General features: G+C 34.6%; 1 protein-coding gene across 3 annotated transcripts in view; it reads left to right on the top strand.

Moving 5' to 3' along the window:
• The window catches only part of CSMD3 (CUB and Sushi multiple domains 3), a 782,968-nt gene that overhangs the window by 268,100 nt on the left and 488,328 nt on the right, over positions 1 to 26,540 (top strand). Inside the window, exons 7-8 of one of the 3 annotated variants that reach the window (XM_072852006.1) lie at positions 14,870 to 15,178; positions 25,810 to 25,887. The exons of 1 other annotated variant lie outside the window; for it this stretch is intronic. In XM_072852006.1, coding sequence (XP_072708107.1) covers positions 14,870 to 15,178; positions 25,810 to 25,887 — 387 coding nt within the window. The remainder of the gene's footprint in view (positions 1 to 14,869; positions 15,179 to 25,809; positions 25,888 to 26,540) is intronic. One more of the 3 variants, XM_072852007.1, reaches the window with a different exon arrangement.

The following is a 26,540-nucleotide window of genomic DNA, read 5'->3' on the forward strand; positions in this document are numbered from 1 at the left end:
GTGCTGGGTAGTTTGTCTTTTCATGAGAGACCTATAAAAGCCACATGTTTAAATCATAGTTTCCCCTTCAAAGTTCTAAAACTTTTTTGTGTTAAATAAATTAATGATTAAAAAAATTATAATTATGGTCTTGAAGGAAATTTCAGTTTTAAGAAATTGACCTTCTGCTTTTTTTAAAGCCATTTGAGCACACTGTTTTGACACTTAGAACAAATCAGTCAGTAGTACTTAAGCTAAGAATCATTCAGCTACCCAATGACCCTAATGGGAGTTTATGAACATTAACCAACCTGGAAGAAATTAATCCTTTTACCTCTTATGGAGGCTATCACAATGTCATTTTTGAGGGTTTAATTGGCATTTAAGTACCCCATGGTCTTTGTACAGAGGCAAAATGTTTCTTTTTATACTAATCTTTGTACTCATGTTGTGTTAGAATTAATGTGGGTTGGGTTTTTTTAATTATTCTTTTTAATTATTATTTCCTTGGGGAACAAAGGTACTTGATACTTGCTGAAAATTCTCAATCACTGCTATCCAGTAACTTTTTCTTACACGTGAAAGAAGTTACTTTGGAAATCTGTAGAATCTTTCAGAAGCTCTTGCCTCTGCAAAGATGATCATAGTACCATTTAATTTATATAGAGTAAATATCTAGCGATGACGGTAAAACTGTTGACAGTTTTGACAGAAACCAAATTCTAAGTAGAAATAACCAGAACCTAATGAGAGACACAGAGAACATGATATGCTATAAGCATCAAATAGAACTTCAGTTTAAACAATGATCATTTCAATATTTTTCAAGACCTGTCCAGAAGGTTTCTGATGTCTTTCATAGCTACATTTCTGAGAAGAGAGAGATTTACAGTTGAATTTTTGTCCCCCCCAAAAAAACAACAAAACTTCCTGCCAGTCAGAAATGCTCACATAATTCCAGGAAAGACATATTTAATAGAAATTGGTTTCTATCAAGATAAGTTCACATAAATCATTCTCAAATCATAGCACTATGGGAGTTAGTTTGTACAGGAGAAGATACAAAACTTGTTTTAGAGGTGCCTTTTATAATTTTTGCTGGTGTTAATCCCAGTAATATTTAAGTGATAGTTATTTCAACTTGTTACCCACTAAGGACCTTAACTTCTAAGAAATTATATATACTGCAAAGAATGTTACATTCCTGTGTAGAAAAACATAAAATCTTCTGCAGGTAAAAACACAAATAAACTGTTCTTTTTTGTATTTAGGATTTTATTTTTCCTCAGGGATATTAAGAATGGAACATTACTCATTTAAAAGGTATAAAAATAAAGTAATGGAAATAAATAAAAGTACAAACAAAAAAAAATCAGCTTAATGACAATCATAGCATTCCCAACAAAATTCTATATCCCAGAAACCCATGAATTATTGCACAATCAATTGATATGAAATTGGGAATTACTGCCTTTCACACAAGAGAAGGTTTATAGAATATTCATATTATAGTATTTATGATGTCACAAAGAGCATCCAAATCCTGTATAGTGCCTCCTGCTTTCTTTTATTTCTTACTGTGTCAGTGGTGGACCTTAGAATATGGTAAATTTAGTCTATTGACTTTGGTTTCAGGTATTTTCTTAGAATGTCTTTTTCCCATCTCAGTAATCTCAGTGGGATTCAGAGAGGAAAGCACATGGAACTACCTTATGTTCTCTACAGTACCTTCTTGCTGCGTGAAAATGAAAAGAATGTGTAGAAGATATATTATTCTAATTTTCTAGTTCAGATACGCACTTTCAAAAATATGTGATTCCAATTTAAAGAATATCAGTTTTTAAGACACTTCAACAGATCAATATTTTTTAAAACAAACAGGGATGTTGGTGCATATGTGTATAAATATCTGATGAGAAGGAGTAACAAAGATGGAGCCAGACTATTCTCAGTGGTGCCCAATGAAAGGACAAATGGTAATGGGCACATATTGAAATGTGGGAAATTCCATTTAAACAGAAGAAATCTTTTTATTGTAAGTGTGATTGAAAAATGGAACAAGTTTCCCAAGGAGGCTGTGGGTATCTCTTTCCCTGTAGAGACAGAGACTGGACATGACTGGACACTATTCTGAGCAACCTGCTTTAGTTGACTGTATTGGGTTTGCGTGGCAAGGTTTTGGTAGCAGGGAGGCTACAGGGGTGGCTTCTGTGAGAAGCTGCTAGAAGCTTCCCCTATGTCCAACAGAGCAAATGTCAGCCAGCTCCAAGACGGACCCACCGCTGGCCAAGGCCGAGCCCATCAGCGACAGTGGTAGTGCCTCTGGGATAACATATTTAAGAAGGGGAAAAAAGCCTGTGCAACAGCAACTGCAGCCAGAGAGAGGAGTGAGAATATGTTAGAGAAACAAGTCTGCAGACACCAAGGCCAGTGAAGAAGGAGGGGGAGGAGGTGCTCCAGGTGCCGGAGCAGAGATTCCCCTGCAGCCCCTGGTGAAGACCATGGTGAGGCAGGCTGTCCCCTGCAGCCCATGAAGATTAACGGTGGAGCAGATATCCACCTGCAGCCCGTGGAAGACCCCACACCGGAGCAGATGGATGCCCGAAGGAGGCTGTGACCCCATGGGAAACCCGTGCTAGAGCAGGCTCCTGGCAGGACCTGTGGACCCGTGGAGAGAGGAGCCCATGCTGGAGCAGGTTTGCTGGCAGGACTTGTGACCCTATGGAAGGGACCCACGCTGGAGCAGTTCATGAAGAACTGCAGCCTGTGGGAAGGACTCATGTTAGAGAAGTTTGTGGAGGACTGTCTCCCGTGGGAGGGACCCCATGCTGGAGCAGAAGAAGAGTGTGAGGAGGAAGGAGCGGCAGAGACAACCTGTGATGAACTGACTGCAACCCCCATTCCCTGTCCCCCTGCATCGCTGCGGGGGAAGGGAGTGAAGTTAAGCCTGGGAAGAAGGGAGGGGTGGAGGGAAGGTGTTTTAAGATTTGGGGTTTATTTCTCATTATCCTACCCTGACCTGATTGGTAATAAATGAAACTGATTTCCCCAAGTTGAGTCTGTTTTGCCCATGGTGGTAATTGGTGAGCGATCTCTCCCTGTCCTGATCTCAACCCATGAGCCTTTCATTGTATTTTCTCTCCCCTGTCCAGTTGAAGAGGGGGAGTGATAGAGCGGCTTTGGTGGGCACCTGGCATCCAGACAGGGTCAACCCACCACATTGATCCAGCTTTTAGAAGGTGGGGGTGGACTAGACAATCTCCAGAGGTGCCTTCCAACCTCAACCATTCTGTGACAGTCTGAAGCGTTCAGATATGCTGAGCAACCAGTCATCTCAAAATTTGACCTCCTTAAGTTCTATCAGCTAAGGAATGTAAGAAGTACCCAAAACCAGCTGCCATTTCTGAAACTCAAATTGCCATATTTTTAGACATGTCAATATATCTTTCTCCTGTCAAAGATGCCTCTTTGTGAGCATTTCTCTGTACAACTTAATACACTGCTAAGGAAAGATACTTGCAGTAACTGAGGTAGCTATTTTGGATATTGGTAACCATTTTAGCTATTAAAAGAGAACTCGTTCATTACTATCATTGTATCGAGGTCCAAAATTGCCTGAAATGCTCATTAAGGCAATACATATGTAACTCTTTTAAGAATACATTTGAAATTTATTTAAATGTGTAAGCATTTAGCTTAAGACATCTTGAAATTGTTGGCTAATGGATCACTGGGTGCATCTTACAGGGAAGCTTTTCCTGAGGCAAAGCTCTTGTTTTGCACTGGATGCTCACTTCATAGCTCAAAAGTTCACTTATTGCCCACTTGATGCTGACAGCACCTAATGTTCTGCAGGAATAGCTTTATCTCTGTAAAGCCTTAAGTGGATTTTGAATCAGTTTCTATACTGCAGAAACCTTCTTCCTTGCCAGAGAATTGTTCTCATCTCACTTAGGACTTGACCTTTCTTAAAAAGTATTATTTTTTAGCCTGTCCTGACCTTTTACATAAAAATAAAAAGATGGTACAGTTTAATTTATAATTCATGCAACTTTGCATTACTTTATCATTAACATTTACTCTGTTTAGAGATTAACTTCATTTATTTATTCTGAGTGAGAAATAAGAGAAGAATAATACTTCTTGTCAAATGTAATGCTTTGTTTTGTTCATAGGCATTGTATTTTTCACAGTGATTGAGAGACAGTTATTGTCAGGGTGCAGCAAGGGCCAATGGCTCCCTGAGGGCTGGCGAGCTGGGGACTAGAGGGGGTCCTGTGGGGGATCCCAGCCAGTGCTGGGCCCACTGCCCCCAGCCAGGGAGCAGGGCAGGCTGGGGGGCAGCTGGAGGCAGACCCAGCCCTGGGCATTGGGTAACTCCATGGGAACAGGGACAGGCCAAGGCCAAGCAGGGACATAAGCCCCATGGCCAGCTGGGGCAGGGCTGTGAAGAGCTGGGAACCAGCACTGCTGTGGTGTTGCTGGGGCAGGGACTGATGGCTTCAGGCTAGGGGTCCTGGATGCATGAGCGTAGGTAGGGGGAGGCCCAGGGAAGGCTGGGCCCATTTAGAGCCTTCAGAGTCCAAACAGTCATTGAACAGTACTGCAGCGGTGTAAGACACATAGAAACATAATTTATGTTTGGTGTACAAAACTTCAGATCCAAAGTTTGTTGCATAAAGTTAGTATAATGTTAGACACAGAATCTTGTTATGGCTGAAGGGAATGCAATTTATATGGAGTTAACAATTTATTGTTATTCCCATTAAAGTTTTAATGGTCTGGTAGTCTAAATTATCTAATATAGAAAAGCCTCAATAATAATAATACATTTATAAAAGTTAAGAACTGCCTTCCTATTCTCCACTATTTTTCTCTTGTCTTATTTTTCACCCTTTTCACTGTGACCCTGGGGTGGGGATTCCAATGAATTGATAGCATCCGAGGGTCTGTGTTGGGATGAGTTTAATATTCGGGGGGCGGGGGGGGCTTCCTCTTCAGTCTTGGAGTTCAATTGTTCCTTTTTATATGTTTTCTTAACACAGGCTGCTTCTTTCTCATTGTTCTTTACTAAAATCTGAAAGTTGCACGTTAGCCTCCCTCAGCCGCAGTAAGTGTAGAGGGCTGTTGCTTGTTATACAGTGACTGTGTAGCTGTATCAGAACTTTACTGTATGCAGTATTCTCAGAGCACAACATTCTCAAAATACAAACAGGTCAGGAAATATTCACTCGACCACTACAAATTACCAAAACTAGTGAAAACAACCTCAGGCCAAGGCAACCCTGCAAGGGGTCAACACAAATCCTGTGGCCTTGTATTACTAATGACAAAATTATACTTATAGGGCTACAGTCTTCAGAATTTCTGTGTCATTCTCTGTTAATTTTGCTGGACACAGGTAGAGTAAACAATGCAAAAAATGTGCTTAAGTATTAAGATTTGTATTCTTTCCTATGCAATGAACATATACAGACTGATATTAGGGTAAACTGGCAAGATAGCTTTTCTGCAAGCTTGTCTTTGCCATTTGCCTAGTAAATGAACAGCCTTTCTAAGAACTTCACATTATTTCTAAGAAAAAAATCATTAACTCTTAAAATTATCTTGCCTGTAGTGAAGATTAATTCATTGGATAAATTTTTGGAGTCTTAAATTACTTTAGTAATCTTTAGTAATAAGTTTGTGTCAAATAGCTCCTTGATGCCTGACACTGGATTTAGAATATAAAATTTGGGCATTTAGCCTGATTAGGGCAAAGATTAGATACCTGACCTAGATGCACGAGAGCAATGATACAAAGAGTTTTTGATATTAAGAGTAAATGAAAGACAATTATTACTGTTTTTTTCATTCATTATTTTTCCACGCATCTGAACTTCATTGAAAAAATAAAAAGTAGGAATGTCAAACTTATATCAATAGGTAATTCTGGCTTTAGCAAGTATTGTTCTATCTGGAACTGTATATTTGATTTATGCATGCTAGTTTACTTGCTTATAGCACTGACCAGGTATTAGGTAACTAATATCCCTCTGGCAGTAAAAGGAAAGTGTGAATTTCATTTTGTTGATAAGAAATGAGAGCACTACAATATAATGGCATGTCCAAGGTGACAGAAGAAACAGAATTAGAAACCAGAACCTTTAAATTTTGAACTTATGGAAACTTCTGATTAAATGTCCATGATGCAAGTTCACATCAAAATATTTTTTGAAAAGGTACATACAGGATTTTATGATAGTTTTTAACTTGGTTTAACCCCTTTTTTTTTGTTTTAAGAAGGCAAGTTATAGCATACATACCAGCAATAAATTAAAGTTGTTGTAATTTCCCTTTTATTTCTTGATTCTTCTGCTTAAAATCTTGAAGGAGGATGCTTTCCAAAACTGTCCAAAATCCAGTCATTAAAATCCCATTCATGAAGGAGTGGAGCAGCAGTGGAGCAGCAGGTTCTGTTCTGGTGTATGGTCCAAGCTAAGCACAGTGGGTTATATTTTGCACTGCAGAATGTATAAAATGCATTCAGTTTCCTTTTGTCCTAAGTAGTTCCTGGGACAGAAAGAAACTTATCTTTTTATTACATGGTTGCTATATACATTGCTATGTACATAGTCTGTATAGTGATTATTCTTGAAGATTTGCCTATTTGATGTTATCCTATCCTTAAAAAGGGTAAATAAATCTTTCTGTTCCACTATGATTCACAAGAGCAAATTACAAAGAAAATAATTATATAAGACAATATTGGCAAGGCTTTTTAGTTGACAAATACAATAAGATGACAATACAATTTGTAAGATGACTACTAGTAAATAAGGCCAATAGATGCAAATACTTGCCATTCCCAGCATTTTATCATTCATTTCACAGATTCCTATAATATTGTTGAAAGAGAGTCTTGAAGAATTTATAAGGTTTTTTGTATAATTATGGCGGATTCCACAGATTTATCTTGCAATGATGCGCACCTCTTTTGAGAAGAAAGCAAAGTATGACTATATCTATACAACAAATGATCATATGAAGATAATTCTTTTGTATTACAAATCACTGCTTTCTCATTTAAAAACATTAATTTGTGTTAAAATTTGGTTGTTTTTTTTTTTTTCTTAAAAGTAATAGGCCTTTCAAAAAGTATTTTCTCACTGAAGTTAAACCAACTGAAAGAACAATATCCATATGTGTGTCTATGTTGGTCATTTTCATATTGTTTTTCTATTAAACAAACATATCTTACTGGAATAAAATCTATGATTTGGATAGAGATATGCAAAAGAACAAAAAATGCTAGTTCTCTGTCTATGTCCTGAGTTTAGTGGAAGGCAGATAAATCATGTTAAGGTATTTGGAATTTCTGTATTATCAAAAACTAGAAAGTTAACTTTATCTGGATAGAAATTCAGATTTTCAAAAGTAATCAGTTAGATAAAATTAAGATACACAAATTTACTGTATTTTCAGTATCTACTGAAAAAATTTCAGGTGATCGTAAATTCACTGAGAGAATCATCTGGAAAATCATAGAGAGATGCATTTCTATGTACTGAAGCATGAGAAATGTCTTTATCTCCTTCATTCCTGAAAATTTCTGGTTGATGCTTAGTTGTTACTTCCAGACTGTTCTGGTATGTCTTACTGCAGCAGTTGGTTTACATTTAAAATTAATATAAAAGGTGGAGAGAAAGAGAAGAAAGAAATAACAATAGAGAAGTTGAAAAAAGAGAGAGAGAGAAAAAAAGCAAATTAAAAAAATCGTAAGAGAATGCAGTAATGCAAAGAAGTGCCTTATGATACCAAATATAAATAAAAATTAAATTCTGAATCAATTGACACAAATTGTGGACAACATGAAAACAAAAGGAAGCAAAAAGTACTTATATTAAAATTCTGTCTAGACAGCTTTTGGTGTCTTTGCTATTTGGATAAATCCAGGGATCATTGCCTGTTTGAACCGAAGTCTAGAAACTTGTTTTGAACTGTATTTTTTCAGTCATGTATTTCTTTAAATCCACAGTTTTCTTTCCTTCCTGAATAGCTGGGAACTGAAAATTGATTTGGTCAGAAGAATGTTTTACGCCAGCTGTTTATACTGATTTTATATTCTCAAACATATATTTACATTTCAGATTCCTTTCTTTTCTATTACTTAATTGTAAATCAACAGAAGCAAAACTGTAATTTGAACTGAAGAGCAGGTAAAAATACTAGAAGTTTATGAAGAATAAAAAAGATTTGTGAAAATAATAAGGCTGGAAAGAGATCTAAAAAATATGTTAAAAGAGTCAAGCTGTTATATCTACACTAACTTGAAAATTTCTTTAACAGATCCAGAATACATTCTTCTAATTATGTTTGTAACTTTATTGGAAGGTCTTGCAGGCAGCACATATTTAATGACACAGAACATCAAAAAGAACAGTTAATTAAGATATTTTATTAGCAAAAAACCCCCCTTCTTAACAGGATGCACTGGTCACTGCAAAGTTAGTTAACTATGGAAAGGTTTTAAGTAAGGATACTAAATAAGTCTTGACTGAAAGTCCTTGAACATCTGAAAGAAGAATGAAGATGGAATGTAGTGATTAGTCTTTTTGGAAATTCTATATATAATTGTAACCACCTCTTTTTTCTTTAATGAAATATGCATTTTATTTTTGCTTAAGACTGTCAACACTTCTTTCTCAATTACCCATTGCAAAAGGATAGAATAGCTTACTTCTTGCTACTAAGATACACAGGAAAAATCCCAGGCTGTCCTCATTAGCACTTTACTATAGTGAGTCCCATTTAAGGTCATCTGCATTAAGGACCTTTAGCTTTGCTTGGGAAGTCTGCAGTTGGATCATATGTGTCACAAGGACTAATAAAGTCCTGCACCTTGAATTCATCCTGAATAAACAAGATAGTGAATATACCTGTTTGCTCTCACAGTTTGAACTAAATCTGATTCCTAGGAATTAATCAGCAAAACTAATTGTAATGAATTAGAATAGCTGCTGAACAGTAGCCTTAGATCCCATTTATTTGGGATCCCATTTATTAACAATTTGCCAGTTTTCATCTGTTCTTCCACTGCTGAAGTTAAAAACATGTACATTTAGATGATAGTCATAAATTTAGAGGATAGTCATACTCTACCTAGAGTCCAGTAACAAGTGGAGTGCTGCAGAGATCTGTCCTGGTACAAGTTCTGTTCAATGTGTTTATCAATGAGCTTGAATCAGTGACAGGGTGCAATCTCATTGGATTTGCAGATGACACCAGAATGTCAGTCTGTTCCAGAATGCTCACCAGAATGTCAGTATAATTGAGGACAGGTTTGCCATCCATAGCGACATAGACAAGCTGGAGGAATAGGCTGACAGGAATCTTATGAAACTCAACAAGGGCAAATATAAAGCCCTGCAACCTGAGTAGGAAGGACCCCTGGCAGCAGGACTGGCTGATAGCAAGGAGCAAAGCTGAAAAGTCCCTGTGGGTTGTGGCAGACAGCAAACTGAGCGTGACCCAGCCATGTGCCCGGGCAGCAAAGAGGGCCAACAACATCCCAGGTTATATTAACAGGAATGTAGCCAGTAGATCAAAGGAAAGGATTATTGTCCTTTACTCAACACTCCTGTGACCAGGGCTGGAATAGTGCCTCAAGTTTTGGGCCCCATGACAGCAAAGATGAGTTCTTTGCTCAAGTTCAGTGGAGGGCCACCAGGATGGTTGGGGGCTGGAGCACTTGCCGTGTGAAGAGAGGCTGAGGGAGCTGGGCTTTTTCAGCCTGGAGAAAAGGGGAAAGCTAAGAGCAGTTTCCAAATACCTGCAAGGGTGTTATTGAAAAGACAGAGCCAAGCTTTTCATGGTGGAGCATGGTGTGAGGATAAAAGACAGCTGACAAAATTTGAAATGAGATCTTCAGGCCAGATATAAAGAGAAACTTTTCTTCTGTGAGGAAAGTAATGCATTTGAGCAAATTGCTCAGGGGGATTGTGCAGGCTCCGTCCTAGGACATTTTCTCCAGACCTGACTGGATAAAGCCCTGAGCAACTGGTCTGATCTCATGGCTGATCCTGCTTTAGGTTGTTGTGACAAGAGACCTCCTGAGGTCCATTTTGTCCTGAGTTATTCTATGATCTGGTGGATAAAAATTCTTTTAATCCTAGTGTTATATGAACCAAACTCACACTACAGAATGTTCGCTCTTTTTTGGTCGGTTTGACTCCTAATCAGCATGGTATTACTAACCAGTGGACAAATAAATAGTATTAGAACATTTGTTTGTTCATCAGTTGTCCCTGAAATACAAGCAAATTTAGAAAATCTTTAAAACTTTTGCTGAATAATTCTTTATGAGTCAACTTCTTTAGTTGCATTTCAGACATTTAATGGTGAGCTTTCAACTTTGTCAAGTTTTACTGGCCGTGCTTTCAGTCTGTGGAATTATAATATTTGGCTTGTAATAAAAGAAGTTACGGTAACATACTTCATGTCAAAGCCTTATTAAAAATGGCATTGTGCTGGAAATAGTTTCTTTCAGTCCAGTCAATGGTTAATATCTGAAAGCACGATAATTTTGTAATTTCACAGTCTCTTTAATTTAGTGAATTAATTAATTTTCCTTAAAATCCTATCTGTTTGAATCCTGCTAAAACATAATTCTCAGTCGTATCTTGTAAGAAAGAATGACAATTAAATATTGGTAGTTAATTATGTTAATGTTATGGAAAAAAAAATCTTAAATCATGTGTTAATGCATGTTGACTAATCACTGGTACTTTAGCTTGTGGAAGTGTGTGGAACTGGAAGAGAAAAACAATTCTGGTTTAATAAGAGACAACAGCCACAGCTGAAATCTACATTTTAATCTGGGATTGAACACAACATGTTAGCATGGTATAGAGCTCAAGTTTCTAAAATGAGCATAAAACTCAGGTTGTCTTGTCTGAAATTAATTGATTTTGGTTAAGAAAACAGCTTATTTCTAAAGGGTATAGAGATTCAAATTAAGATCTATAAAAAGAATTGCATTTGTCTGATTCTGCTTTCCAACACATATGAACAACTGTGATTGCTTTTTTTCAGGCCTAGTTTCTAAAAGTTGTTAAATTTTAATTTAGTGTTGGCACATTACTTACAACTTACATGAATACATTTTAAATATCAGTACTGATTAGAGAGGGAAGATACATTGTTCTAGCATTCCTCGTTTTAAAGGGAAGCTTTCCCAAGTCATACTCTTCTAAAAGGGAAGAAAAAAAATCTTTCTCATTAAAAACATTTTCACTGTATTACATATAATTTTCTGCCTTATTTTTTTTGCTGGTGAATGCTTCTGCAGAGTGGGCAACGGTATTAATTATCTCCCTAGATTATTTTATTCCCTCAGGGATTACTTGTAAAAAGTTAGTCCGTTAGATTAATTTAAATGAGAACTTCCACTACGAGTTTATCTGGGGTAAATTTCCTTTGCTATCATGTTTACAACAGGAACCCTGTGTATACTTGTAGCATATTGCATATGCAAAGTGTGTGCATCTAGCACAGATTCATAGTCTATTTTTGGAGCTTTGTCTCAGGCAAATGTCAAAGGCTCTTGCCTCTTTCCTTTACTAAAAATGATCCTGGAATCAGGAGCAACCTCCACTCCTATATAAATAGAAAGGCTTATGGGTCTTCCATATGTTTGCATTATCAAAAGTTTCAGCAGTTACAACACTTTTGAGTAGTGTTTCATTCAGACTAGTTTTCTGAACTGAATTGCTCTGTAGATAACCAGCTTGATCTCCTTCCACTTCTGTATAGTTGCGAAGTTTTATGTGTAAATACCACTCAAATCTTTCCTCACCTAAGCAGTCTAATCTGACATATGAAAGGTCCTCAGTTTTACTGATTTTAATCTGTTCTCCATCCACAGGGACTCACTTAGAGAAATGGTAGTCCAGTCTAGTAGGTCTCAGACTGCTTTAGTCTAGGCTGGTCAGGTTCCCTTTCTTTGTGAACCCATGTCCCAAGCAACAATTACTCTTTCTTGCCTCCACATCCTTATTGCTTCCTCCCGTGGTGCAGCCTGACAGTTCCTCAAGCCTCAAATTTTCTCAGTTGCTGATTGTAAATTCAAAGTGATGACCTACCTCTGAGTTGAGTTCAGCTGACTGAAAATTGTTGGTTTAAACTTTACCCAAAAAGCAGAAATCAGTCTTCTTTTCTTCCTGCTTGTATAATTTTTCATTGCAAGTTTGTCTTTTTTAAATTTGTTTTAACCAGAATATTAAGGGAAAATAATATGGGGGGGAGGGTTATATCATATAGGAAATTATAATTTTTAAAATAGTGTCTATGACAAACTGAAATGTCAGATTTGACTGCAGATGACTGAAGTGGAGAGTATGCTACATTGCCCATACAGCATAGGTGTTTCAATTGGTCTAAACCTGTTTTCATAGAATACTAAGACACCAAAGTTAATGCTTTTACAGATTACAGATGAAATTTAGGCAAACGTGAATGCATCTCTTCTATGCAGTAGCTGATACTTACCAGATTGTTTATACATAACATTAATTTTGTCATAAAATCTTCTATGTAAATCACACCACGCTGTTTAACTTTTACTGATCTTCTGCATGAGTTCTTTTTTGCAGTATAAGTGGATGTGGAAGCCTAACAAGTTAGGTGTTTGGCTTGAAAGTTGCCTCTGTATCAAAGTAGTACAGTACTTTTCAATGTATAAGCTTTGAAGCTTTAAGTAAGCATAATTTTTCCTGTTTTTTTCTTTTGAGATGAACTTTCTCTTAACTTGTTTTCACTTAAAGTGCTGTGCCTCTTTAAAGCACTAGAACATAACATCATTTGACTGAGATTCTGAATATAATTTTGCTTTGAGCTTGATATTGGAAGCAGGTGACTGCCTGTTCTTGTACATTTGCTTGCATGATAAAGATGCGTCCACATAGATTTTGCTTTAATAGTAATGATTATGTAACATGCAATAAGTTTTCTTTGTTTTAATTAACATTATCCTGTTCCAAAATATCTCTTGACTATACACTTGTATTTTCTATGTTTTAATCTTTATACCAGTCTGTCAAAATTTATTGTATCCTGAATCATAACTAGTCTAGTCTTTTGATATTATTCATTGTTGTGACAATTTTATTCTTTTATTCTGAAATAAAGAATAAAACATATCTAGGTCTATTTTAGTTACTTATACCGCTGTCATCATAGGACAGTAAGTAGTTTTTGGTTCGGTCTCTGACACATAAACCTGGAGTCTTACCTGGTGCTTTTAAGGTTGTTTAGTTTTGCAGGGGGAACCACCACTGTATGATTTAGAAGTGCTGTACTGCAGAACAGATATTAAGACATTAAATGTAAGATAGCAAAAATAATATGTACCCACAGCAGCCGCCTTAGTTGTCTGTATAATGCTTAAGTATTCTATTATGGTAGTATTTTTTTAATAGTATAGCAAAATAACATTTTTAGCCTAAAATTTCTGCAGTAAACAAAAAAGACTTTATTAGCAAGACTGAGTATTTGTGACATTAGGTTCTGTTCCATTTATTTATACAGTACATTTGATAATTCTGTCAAGAGATATGATATACCTTGTGCATGAAAGGTGCCATATACTGCTCAGTTCCTCTGGGACTCTTATATCCATTTTCTAGTGTATAGGTTCTTCTAACAGTGCAAAAACTCTGGTTTGTTTCCATCCTGTCATCACTCACTAGACTTAAAGGACAAGTCTCAAAGTTGGTGTGAGAGGACAGATCAGAAGTAAAAAGAGAAGTGTGGAATATTATTGTTTGAATGACTGTTCAAGAGCCCCTTAATCATTATTATGGAATAAAAAAGCCATGTTTTAAAGATACTACTGTAACATAGTACAGTTCATGCTACATCAGCTTTGTTTATGCTAATTTGTTATTATGAATTTTATTATGCATTGCCCAGTCATTTATTCGTTCCAGTCAAGACGGAGTTGCTACTGTGTTAGATGTTCTAAATGCTCACAGGTGAGAGACTTGGCTTCCAAACATTTGCAGCCAAATCTGGGGAATGAGGAAGGATGAAAAGGTTAAAATATTAAAAATTCCCCCATGGGTTATATATTTTAGCTACTAGACAAGTTAGAAGTATTAACTTAATAGTTTCACAAACAGTGCATGGACAATTTTTTAACTCATCAAACATTTTGTGGGTGGGTTTTTTGAGTAAAATAATCTGGCCTATTACAGGAATTAGCAAGCAAAAAGAGAATTACAGATGCAGCCTTCGTGCAATATCAAGTATACATAATTATGCTTAGATGTTTTGTTTAAATATGTACCTTTTACTATCCATGTACCCTTGGCCTTGTATCGAGTCTAAATGAGCTTTTAGAGCCCTGTCAAGCTTTGATGAAAAGAATCAAATGTATGAATGTATTTGGCAGCCTTATTAGCAGTTGGCATATGGAAGCTTCGCCTACTACCTAGGTTACTATATAATGCTGCTGTTTCTCTCCTCGATAGGGTGGTTATCACTTTTCTATACGTGGGGTCCCTTTTAATGATATAGCTGTATATTTTGCTCTAGCCATGCTGATTTCAGGACTGAATTTGCAGGGGTGGAAATTATGTGCTGTCATTCTGACTGGTACAAAAGTTTATACTGTAAGTTTTTGAGGACATTTAAAACTAAAAGTGTAATATCACTATAGTTACAAAATGTTCACTAGTATTAAAAAGTGTTCTGATTACTTCAAATTTTTAAATAAAGCATATCAACTTTCCTCTTTTCATGTCAGTTGTCCTTACTATGTTAAACAGAGGGAAATTTAATCTCTTAGGTTGATCAGGAAACACAATTCAAAAGAAAAAGTTAGCATCCAGTGCTACTGTGTGTCCCACAGGTTCTTCCACTTTGATCAAAACTGCCTCCACTGGTGAGTTAGAGGAGCGTATTGCGGCCACTACTGGTGCTATTACTGTTGCTAGCACATCTGCTGATGTTGCTGTATCCAGTGCAGTGACCACCTATAGACAACCTTCTGAAGAGCAACAAGTGCAAGCTATGAATATAAGAAACTCAGTTCTGGAGTCGGCCACTTCCAAGGAAACACTCTCCCTTCATCAAGCAAATTTACAAAGCACAAGAAGACGACCAAGAAACGCTGAGCAAATAGAAAGAACTAAAGAACTTGCAGTTGTTACTCATAGAGGTATTGGATATTATTTTACTTGTGCCCATGTAGTTATGGAAAAACATTTTGTATAAATTAAAAGTGAAGGGTCAGGTATCCATTCAGGAAATGTAATTGAACCAAATGGGAAGGGGATTAAATCTGCTTAAAATTGAGTTCTAGTGGGGTAGCCAGATGGAAAAATGAAACTAATTATCATACTGTCATAGTAGTTTAAATTAATTTGATTTATAAAATGACAAAGGAGAAAAATAAGGAATTTTCTTTTGATGCCACTTGTATATTTCACTGTCAAGCTTAGTGTGAGATCTGATGTTTAGAGAATTGAGATTAAAATATTAATCTATTCTGCATATGTGTTTAGACATAATCAAGTACAGCATAAAAAAATGTACTTTATAAATAGTTGCTTTGTTCTAAACTAATTGATGATGCAGTTGTAATCGTCTCCCTTCTCCTTAAATTTTCAGCAAAATTTTGGCTTTTTAAAACATCTGTACATTTTTATTCTATCAAACATGAAAGCAATGAATTAAGCAAAGTTTAGAGCACTAGGGAATTCAGTTGCAAGTATTAAAGTAGTAAAGCTAAAGATTTGATATGTGCCTATATTCAGAAGATTTAATCCACATGCTAAAGTACTAATAATGAACAACATTTGGAGTATAAACAAAGCATTATTTCTTGTGTTAAAAGATAAATGACGATATGTGAAACAGGAGGCTGAGAAACAGCAGTGCTGGAATGTCTTAATTTAACCAGCATAGACATTCAGAAAAAAATTGCATGTGGTATGTTTTTACACATACACAAGTTCAGGGAAGAAGCAGCTTAATTTTGCAGGTTAATGTTGTTGAATACTATTTATTATACATTTTTAATTTTTATTGTGTGCTAATCCATTGTTTCATGTTAATCTATTGTGCATGAAGAATTTATAAACACAAATATATGGGGGAGGAACATCTTTTATAGCACAAGCAATTTGTAGAAGTCTCATTATATGGTTGATATTTTGTAAAGAAAACTTTAGATTGGAATCTGTTCTCCTACTGGATCAGATAGTCACCTAGTATAAGTTATTGTAGCTTCATTTACTAACACCTGTTGAAACAGCAGAGCTGCAGCTCTACAGAATTTTAAAACATGTAATTTAAGTAGGATAACTGAAAAACAAGTACTGTATTTGGTTTGCACATGAAACAGAAATAATTAAACAGCTATTTATGTTTCATTTGTATTAATTTTAGTAAAAATCTGAAGTGTTTTCATGGCTATTAACTGGTATAGATTAATTAATAGGGTTTGGTTTGTACTGGTTGTGTGGCTATGCATTCACTTCAGAACATCTTTGGTCAAGTGAAAAAAAACAGGCTTAGTTTCAGTTATGAGGGAGTATCTGAGGGCCGGTAATAATCTCTTCTAATTTAAAGATGTGAGAGTACTAATTTGGCAGTTAAATTTGTCAGTAATTGTGATACAGTTTCTTCCATCTCCTGCTTGTAATCATTACAGTACAATATCCTCTCCACTGTTTTTTCACTGTCCTTTTCTTCTCTGACCTATCCTTTAATATAAGATATAGGTAAGGCACATACTTCTGAATTACTTTGTCATATTAAAGTGCTAAACCTTACATTATGAAAAAAAAGAAATGTTAGAGACCAAGATACTGCTAAAATAATGTTATGATGCTTATTTGTCACATATTTGTCACAGGTACTAAAAGGTACCACAGCCCACATACAGATGAAATCAGTCTTGTATAGACCTTACTGGAGAACAAAGCCCATACCTAGTTCTGTGTGCAGTTTATTCCCTCATGCCACATTTAACGTCTTGATTTTGCTAGCATTCTTTATACAAAATCTTTTAAATATTTTTTTAGTGTATCATACCCACAGAACAGTATATGTGTGTGTGCTATTAGAGTGGGTATTCATATACTGAGTTAAAAAATACCATTTTTGCTTGGCAAAAACCAATATTTTATTATATACTTATAATAGCCATGAAAACATATCAAATTAACCCTCATTAAATAACCTGTAATGGTCTTCCATAAAATATTCCTCATTAAAAAGACACAGACATATTTCAAAGGAATATTTGTGAATGTGAGACTATTGTTAATTGACTTGAAGAAATTTCCATTATGGGGAGATATTCCACAGGTATTTCTGTGGAGTTTCCTGTAGGTTTCTATTGAAATATTTTAGCCTCTCTTTGACAATGAAATACGCACAAAAGTATAAAAACTACTTGTCTTGCCCTGCATATTAAATTACCATGGAACTCTATGTAAGAGCTACTTAAGAAATTTATGTAAATTCCTTTTTTAATTCTTTCTCTATTTAATAGATATTAAAAATTATTTTTTACTTTTGAAATATATTTTTTCCTGTGTTTTTGATCATAATTTAAGAATCATGCTCCCAAATCTATGCAAATTAATTAATACTTGAAAAGGATAAAATTTAATATACTAAATATAATTTACTAAAACTTACTATATCATATATGTGTATATTTAAATGGTAAAAATGTACTGTACATGTAGTCTTCACTGTAGGCTTTTTTGAGAATGTTGCTGGTGAGATCAGAATAGGGCTGTTTTATGATATGTTAGCATTGATGCAAAATGATAACTGTAGAATAAGAGTCGTACTGTTGGCTTACATAGGATTGCTCTGTGAATAAGATCTTTCAGAATGAGTAAACAATAACAATACTGTGTTGATTCGCTAAACTGATATTTTTTTAAGTGTGTGTATGAAAGAGATGTATAGAGAGAACTAGAGGTCTCTATCTATCTAAAATTAAACAGCTAGATGTAAATTAGTCTACCACACTTACTATCTGGACTTCAACAATAATTGTAGATTGTGTCAAAGGCTGGCTGAAGAATTTCTTCTCTAAGCTTATTAGCTGGAAATCACAGAAGAGGAGAAGACTTTGTGTTCTGACTATTTAAGAGAGGAAAAAGGAACTCTAGATGCATTTGGTGAAATACTTCCATTAGAGATAGGGAAGTACAAGTATCATTTTATAAGGCAACAGTGAGATCTCATGAGGGATACTATACATAATTATAGTTCCTTCATCAACAAGAATTCACACTGAATCAAATGAATAAAAGAACTATAATGGTGTTACATTGTTCTGATCATCCCACCTTACAAAAGAAAATGTAAGACAGGATGAAAGGATAAATGCTTTAGGAAGTGAATACCAGTATGTGGAGAACTTAAATAAGGACAAATGAGTATATAATGTATAAATAGATACATTAGGAAGAGGAGTGAGAAGAGTTCTTGTTATTGGAACGATGAAGCCTTCTGGTAGAAGGAGGGAGTAGATGAAGGGTGAAAAGCTTACTTTCAAGATGCAGCTTGATAGACTAATGAAAAATATATTTAGATATGATAGCTGGAGGAGAAACAGCATCTTTTGGGTCCTGAGTTCTAATGAAACCAAGCGCTCAAACTCAGGAAAATGTATCTCTTCCTCTATTCAGAAGTAGGGGAAAAAAGGGAGGTCCCTAACCACTTTCATTCAGTTAAAACTAGAAGCTTCAAATGCCAAGCATTCAGTAGCAATTCATGTGGATACTACAATCACAGTTTCTAGTATGATCTGTCTTCTTCAGATGTGAAATCAGGAAGGAAATTAAATGTGATTTTTTCCCTTGTTTATTATCTGTTTAAGTATATAAGTACTGTTAGCTTGATCATAACTATATTAGTAGAGGATAATCTGATATTTTTGGTTTTTTTCTACTCTCTGTATTTCAATACACTAGGAATTCAGAGTTTAGTAATGCTGTTAGTGCTATTGAATTGTTTTATAATTCATATCAACTGTATCTTTTCTTTCTTAAGGCTGTAGAATTTTTATTTCAGTATATGCAAACATCATGAGAGATATTTTAGAACTTTTCCTTGTGAGTGCTTTATAGCATACTTGTACTGTCTAAATATGTGCTAAGAGGCATATGTCCAAAAGCCAAGAGGCGTTTGGCCAGTGCCCTTAATAACATGCTTTAACTTTTGGTCAGCCCTGAAGTGGTCAGGCAGTTGGACTAGATGATTGTTACAGGTCCCTTCCAACTGAACTATTCTATTCTATTCTATTCTATTCTATTCTATTCTATTCTATTCTATTCTATTCTATTCTAATTCTATTCTAGTCTATCCTATCCTATCCTATCCTATCCTATCCTATCCTATCCTATCCTATCCTATTCATGTTCATTTTAATATGGAAGTACACATGCATCCTAATTAAATACCACTGAGAATAATGGGGATCTTACTGCTGGTTTCAGTGGCAATAGACAACAAGGAGTACAAGGATTTCTAAATAAATCTTAAGATAGAAGCAAGGAAAGAATAAAATAAATGTGAAAGCTGATGATGTTGATAGCACAGAGGTTTCTATTCTCTCATTTAATTGAGAAGAATCCTTGATCTATCAGTGACAAACATAATCAAGTCTGATTCTCACTTTTGCTGAAATAATATTACTCTTCTGGGGGTTTTAAAAGGACCACAAAGTGAGTTTAAATGATTTTACAAAGTGAGTGTAAAAAGTTTTTAAAGACTCCTTAATTCTATTGAAGGGGTCAAAGTGGATTGAAAATTAAGTATCTCCAATCAAGTCACTGAAGTTTTGTTCATTGTTGTAATGAACCTGGACTTCTACCCCAGAAATAACTAAGAACTCCTATCACATAAGACGAACTCAGTATAAACAATTTATAGTAGCCATCCTTTTTTTCTTTTTCAAGGAAGAGCCATAAAGTTTGGCTATATCTTTTTATTGAGCGATCATGATCAGTGGAGGCAATTGAACAGTGGTTTAATTTCTTACATTGAAAAATGAAGAAATAAAGTATTGTGCTGTTTTTCCAATGAACTAAATCTTTGCAAAGAATATTTAGAGTATTGGCAGGTATATAACTATATGCACCAAGAAAGTCACAAAGAGGAAAAAACTATATACACAAAGAAGGTCACAAAGATATATACACAAAGAAGGTCACAAAGACTGAAATTATTTTTAAGACTTAATTGATTTTAGTATACCATTAAGAAGTCCTGCATTCTAAGACAATATCCATCCCAAAGGAATTTCTAAAGTAAGACCTCTGTACTATAGACACAAATGAGTATAAGGTGCAAGCAATGTAACAAGACCACTGGTACAGTTCATAATTCATAAATGAAATATAGAAAAAAATAATTCTGAAACAGAGATATAAAGGTTGGAGAAAAAAAATTGCTTATCAAACTCAAACTCAAATAGTACCAGGAAATCTTAATGGATGACACTAGTCATCATGTAGCAGTTCAAAAAGTGACTCAATGCTTTCCTTAGGATCTTAAATACCATTTATTTTCAAGAGAACTTTAGATTCCAACACATTTCACTACTCTGAAATTGTATTCTTCTTCTAAAGAGCAGAAATGTCACCAAGTATTTGCAAAGTTTTAACCATATCTGCTCAGTTTGAGGATTAAAGTACATATATATGTTTTGATGATTGTACTTAGCTATTTGTTTTCAAAATCTTACTCATTTTACTGATATCTCCATTCTCTTTTCTTTCTCTTATGTTTTCAGCTCTATTTTTTCTCTTTCTTATAAAGCCTTTATCATTTATCTGTCCTTTCCCCTTTATTCTTTAAGAACATTCATCTGTCACACCTTGCCTTATGTTTTTTGATATCTCACTTTATGTAGTATTATCTTAGTAATAGCCAGGAAAAAATGAATCAAGGAGAAAAAAACTTACTACTGTTTTTTCCCCATTATACCAGCATTTCTTTTTGCTATGTGTTACAGTATAATTTAGGATGGTAGGAAGCAAGAAGATTTTTTTTAAGATTCTTAAAGATTTTTAAGTTTTGTTATGAGGAATTAAATCAGATGCTGATTAAACTTCTGAAAACTAAAGGATTTAAGAGGAAGTTATTTAATTCTCTTGGGGTTTTTTTGAAAGATTCAGTGAATGATAGAGCACTGCTTTGCGATTATTTGATGTAAACTTTTTAAGGATTTGTTAGAAAATATATTCACATATCCTAATTTTTATGCGATTTACTTAGAAGCAGGAAGAGGAAAGGAAGAACAGGGAAGGAGAGGTTTTCTGAAGAGCTGTTAAAGGTTTTTAGGACTCAAGTAGGAAATCAATATGCGTATGTCCTCAGGTTCTTTTGTTGGGGGCTTTTTTTGTTATGAATGAAACCCAGAATTACAAAGATGGGAGTCTGAAGAAAGTCAATATATTTTGCAGTAAGATTCTTATGTTCTTATATGTATATAAGAATATTAGTATATAAGAAGATTTGTGTATTTTTAAAAGTTATTTTTTAGAATAATTTTAAAAGTTACAAGAAATGCTTATTAGCATAACACAGATGCAATTTAGCACTCAAGTATTTAATCACTGAACTGTATTTGTTTAATATTTCATAATACTTTTGGAAATACCTGTTTAATATGTGCAACGAGTCACATAGGTATGTCCTTTTTGGTGGATGAACTCTATAACCCATGGTCTGTTAAATTAAAGATTTTTATTAGAGATATATATGATATCTCTGATATGATATATCAGATATGATATCTGATAATAATGACCTAAGCTTCTTGACATCTTCCCACTTCATTGAAGTCAGAGGAAAGGAGATCCGTTTTCATCCAATAGTCAATTCCGGCATGATTAGAAGGAAGAAAAGGAAAAAGAAAATCAGTCATACTGATTTCAAGAAATTAGTTGTGTTGTTTTAATTGAATTATTGCTCCTTATACTTGCCTGTCAATTTTATTCTCCTAACTTCTTGTTCTATTTATTTTTCTGGCAGTTCCTGCAGTTCTTAAGTGTTCTTCATTATATTATACATGTTTACTTCTATAATTGATGTTTGTCTTCTGACGTGTTGTGTCATTATTTTCCCTCAGTAACTCAGGTTTTCTTATTTTGACAACAATATGTTGGTGTAAATCAAATACATTGTAGTTAGAATATAAAAAACAATTTATCATTACTGCAATTATACATTACTTTAAAAATTAGCTGAGTGGTAGTGAATATAATGTAAGAAAGGTTCAGGAGAGGGGAGGGGCTGTTTCAGTGTTTGAACTACTTTGAGCTGCACCCAAGGAAAGAAGCACATAAGGTCAGAAGAGGCCTAAGTTTCCAGGGTTAGTATTCTGTATAGTTACTTGTAGTAATGCAACCTGAATGCCTGTTTTGTGTAGAATGGTGGTGTTTTAGTCATCAGCATTTTAAATGTACTTTATACTTGGTTTAAAAGTTTACAAATGTAGACAAGACAAGCTGGAAAATTTCTTTACATAAATGCTGTTGCATAACTAAAATAAAGACACGAATTTGTGGGTTGTCAGTGTTTTAAATAGATAACTTTCACATGGCTGTATACCCCGATGCTTCCATATTGTAGAAGCAAGTTTTCCATCTTGAAATTTATGTCTTGTGTAGCTCTCGGGATGCTAAAACTGTTTTTGGACAGTTACCATTTTCCTCACTGGTTTCCACATTGGCATGTGCAAAATAATGGCTAGTTTGCCAAGTATTAAAAGATGTATTTATTGTGTTTTGGGTATGGGATTTTTTGGTGATGATGGGGTTGTTTTTATGTATGTACATGCATACACAGCCTGAGACATAGTTTAGTAATGGCATGTTTGGACCAAATAAATTTCTATAACTACTCCTTCACAGTGTATTCAGAAACTACTGTTCAATAAATCAACATACAAGACACAGTTAAAAATAAAATTATCTTCTTGTAGTGTAAAGATGCTTCAGAGATCTTAAGTTGCTTGCTTTCCTAGTAGTATTTAATAGCCTTGGCAAAGTGATGCAAATAGTTATAAAAATCTCCGATTGTTTTAAATAACATGTTCACCAAGACACTCTTGTAACTATTTTCAGTTCCACCTTAGATCTTGTGAACCCTGTTTCTTGTGTACATAAACTATGTATATGGCATTCAGGTGTTTGAGGATGACTAGAAACAAACAAAAACCCAAAACCAGTCTTCGTTCTTTAATGTGTTGTTATGATGATTCCTGAAAATAAAAGACAAACATCTCCATAATGCAAGTATTTAAACCCATCCCAGCACCTGAGATCATGTATTCAAGCCCACTCCCATTTTACTTAGGTGTTGGAAGAATAGCTAGGCCTATCTTCTGATTCACGAGGAATTATTTTACACTGATGCTCAGAGAAGGCCAAAAGAAGCTTACAGCTATACTCCTACATTCATATTTATGTAGAAATAGAATCTTAGAAATCTCACACAATTATGAGAGAGCATTACTGTTATTCCAGTATGGCTCTACTGTGTGAAGGTACAGTTCTTGGGTCCATGACTTCCACTGAGCATAGAATTGCTTATGGACTTCAATTAATTTGGGGGGGAGCAGCTTCTGGTATTAAGGATTTTAAAAAAAAAATTAAAATATAGTATTTTGTGGCAACAGATACATTATGCTCCTGCAAATAATGTATTTCCCAGAAGCATTAGCAATGTTTATAGGTTACATTTTGCCACTTGAGATAAAAGCCTCTGTGTATTTAGAAGAAAGCATGGTCTCTTCCAGCAGAAGTGTAAAAATATTTATTATCACGTCCTATATCTATGCTATAAATTGGCTGTTTTAGTAGTATGCTGTTTTCTCCTGAATCTTGTTCTGCTCTTGTGCGTGGTAATGATTACTTTTATTTAATAACATCAGTAGTATTTTGCTACTTTGGTATTCATGCCTCATGTAAGGTTTCCTTAGATTATTCATTGATTTTGTATAAGAAGTTAACAGGTGCTGAAAATTTCTCGATGAATTCTTTGATGTACTGTTTATCTTCTCAGCTTGCTTCTCTTAGACCTAGTTCCTTTAATCTCTGCTGTGTTCATCAGCAGTATTTGCTTGTAGCCAACATACATCTTCTTCCATATAGTTTTTAAATATTTCTAATCTATAAAGTCACTTGAGTATAATGTACATAAATTAACCTATACTTAAAATTTAAATTTTTTTAGAAGGTCCATTTTTATGTATGGTTCATTGCTCACTGGCAGAGTGTATTGGAGAAGAGAGGTACTTAGTTTAATGACTGAAAGAAAAAATTTGGTGCTGTTTTTGCTTTATTCTCTCTTACCTTTTGATCTGTATTAAGTTTTGGGTTTACTCTCTTTTTACTAGTTGTTTTGTTTCAAATATATGTAAGGCCACATGGTTTGCCTGGATTAATTGCCTTTATCACAAAGTCAGCCAAAAATAAGGGCTTTTACAGAAATAGTTCAGTAGTTGGCTTAGGGGTGAGGTGGGAGCCAACTGCCTTCCATATCACACTTTGCAAATAACAATTTTCAAGCTAGAAAGAGAACCAGCTGCAGAACCAACAGCAGAACAGGAGACTGTATTTCATTTTTTTTGTATCTAAATCTCTGTAGTTAAAACAGAAAATTAGCCTGATATGCTTAATTTAATAATGCAGTGGTTTTGCTATGATCAAAGTATTTCTGTTTTGTCTGTGTAATCTAAACACAGATAATAAAATCTCAGTATTTCCTGAATAAAAAATATTATTCTGAAATAAAGCTAGGAACATAGCTGAGGTAGATTTTGAAAACAACTAGTAGAGATACTTTCAGAATGGGGAGGTAATCTGGGTGCCTATAGATCTTGAGAATGTATTCCAATGGGTTACTTTTAGAAGAACTTTTTGTCTACTAAAACATTGTAATTTTTTATCTGTTGCCTCTGTTTCCTTCTTTTTCCAAATGTAGTACTGACTTTTAATGTAAATTTTAAAATCTGAAGTAGCAGGCAAAATATGTTGACAGAAAATATGTTGGCATTTCTACTGCTGATTAAACCTTTTCAGAATATATGTGGATTAATATATGTCCTGTATTGCATGAATGCTTATGGAATTCAGATCTGAGCGTATATATTGGATGTTAGTGTGCTTTCAATAACATGTCATGGATGACTTTTTTTTTTCCTTTTAAATTCTGTACCACTGGGAAGAATAAGTGAATTAAAATTTCACAAAAAATCAGCTGTTTAAAAAATGTCATAGTATCTTTTTTTGAAAGGTTGCTGACCTTTCAGTTGGCAGATATGATAGTATTCTGTACTTCTTATCTTTTTCTTTTATTTTTTTTAATGGAGATAGCAGGGGATAAGCACTGCTGTTCTACTGTTTCTTAATACAGAAGAAGCACCAGAGAAGATTCAACTGTTCAATTGTTTTAGAGCAAACATATCTATCATTCTTTTAATTTTCCAGGTTCCATAAATGTGTGACAATGTTTTACACAGCTATATGGTGCATGGAAATAAACACTTTTGGCCATAATTTTTTTTCTTGGTTATGCAGGAGAAAAATTAAGTTACAAATCTTACTTCTTTCCTTTGTCAGATGCACAAATTAGTCTCAATACTTGTTTTTGTAAATTATTTTCCACCAAAGATACACAATATTAGCTTATTAGGTAGCTGGTACTCTTAACTTGTATGTACTTCCATGATAAGATTTGTCAAATGAAATGAAATATTTTAGACTGTATTGCCTGATACTTGTTTTTGTTTGTTTTTTTTTTAACTAGTGAAAAAGGCCATAGATTTTAAATCTAGAGGATTTAAATTGTTTCCAGGGAAAGACAACAGCAACAAGTTTTCTATCTGTGAGTGTACTCCTTTTTTGTTACTTTTTTCTAGTGCAAGAGTGAAGTTTGTGCTGTCTGTGTTGTTTGTGTGTTTTCAAAATTGTTTATGTGTTTCTGATAATATAACTGACTTAAATCTGTTTCTCCAGTCTGCATGGTGAATTTTTAAATATGGTTCTACTCTAAAGGTAGGCTTTCTATAAATCTGGCATTGTAGAATGACATGTTATTTTGTCAGTAATTTCACATTAAATTTGCAGTATTTGCAAAGAAATAAATATTCAGCCTTCCAGGTGCCAGCTGAAATCTTAACTGTGAACAGGAGATACGTTATTTTAATTGAAAATTAGTACTAACAGCAAAAGGCTATACAAACCAAAGCCTGTCCTCATTTACAAATGTGCAACCACATATTTTTTTCAAGTGACACACATGAGGTCACTTTCTGAAATATTTTTCTTCATTAACTTTGACATTTTGAACTGATTAACTAATTGTAGTTTTAATAATTCTGGAGATGCTTAGTGCCTTCAATTTTAATTATAGAAAATAGAAACTGAAAGTGCTCGGCATCTTACAGGACTGAGTCCTGATTAACCCATAAAGAGGAGTCAGGCAACTTTCTAACGTAAATTTAACAGATATGACTCTAAATACATTAAAGAGGATAT

The sequence above is a fragment of the Ciconia boyciana genome, chromosome 2 (assembly GCF_034638445.1).
Source record: "Ciconia boyciana chromosome 2, ASM3463844v1, whole genome shotgun sequence".
In the NCBI taxonomy this organism is placed as follows: Eukaryota; Metazoa; Chordata; class Aves; order Ciconiiformes; family Ciconiidae; genus Ciconia; species Ciconia boyciana.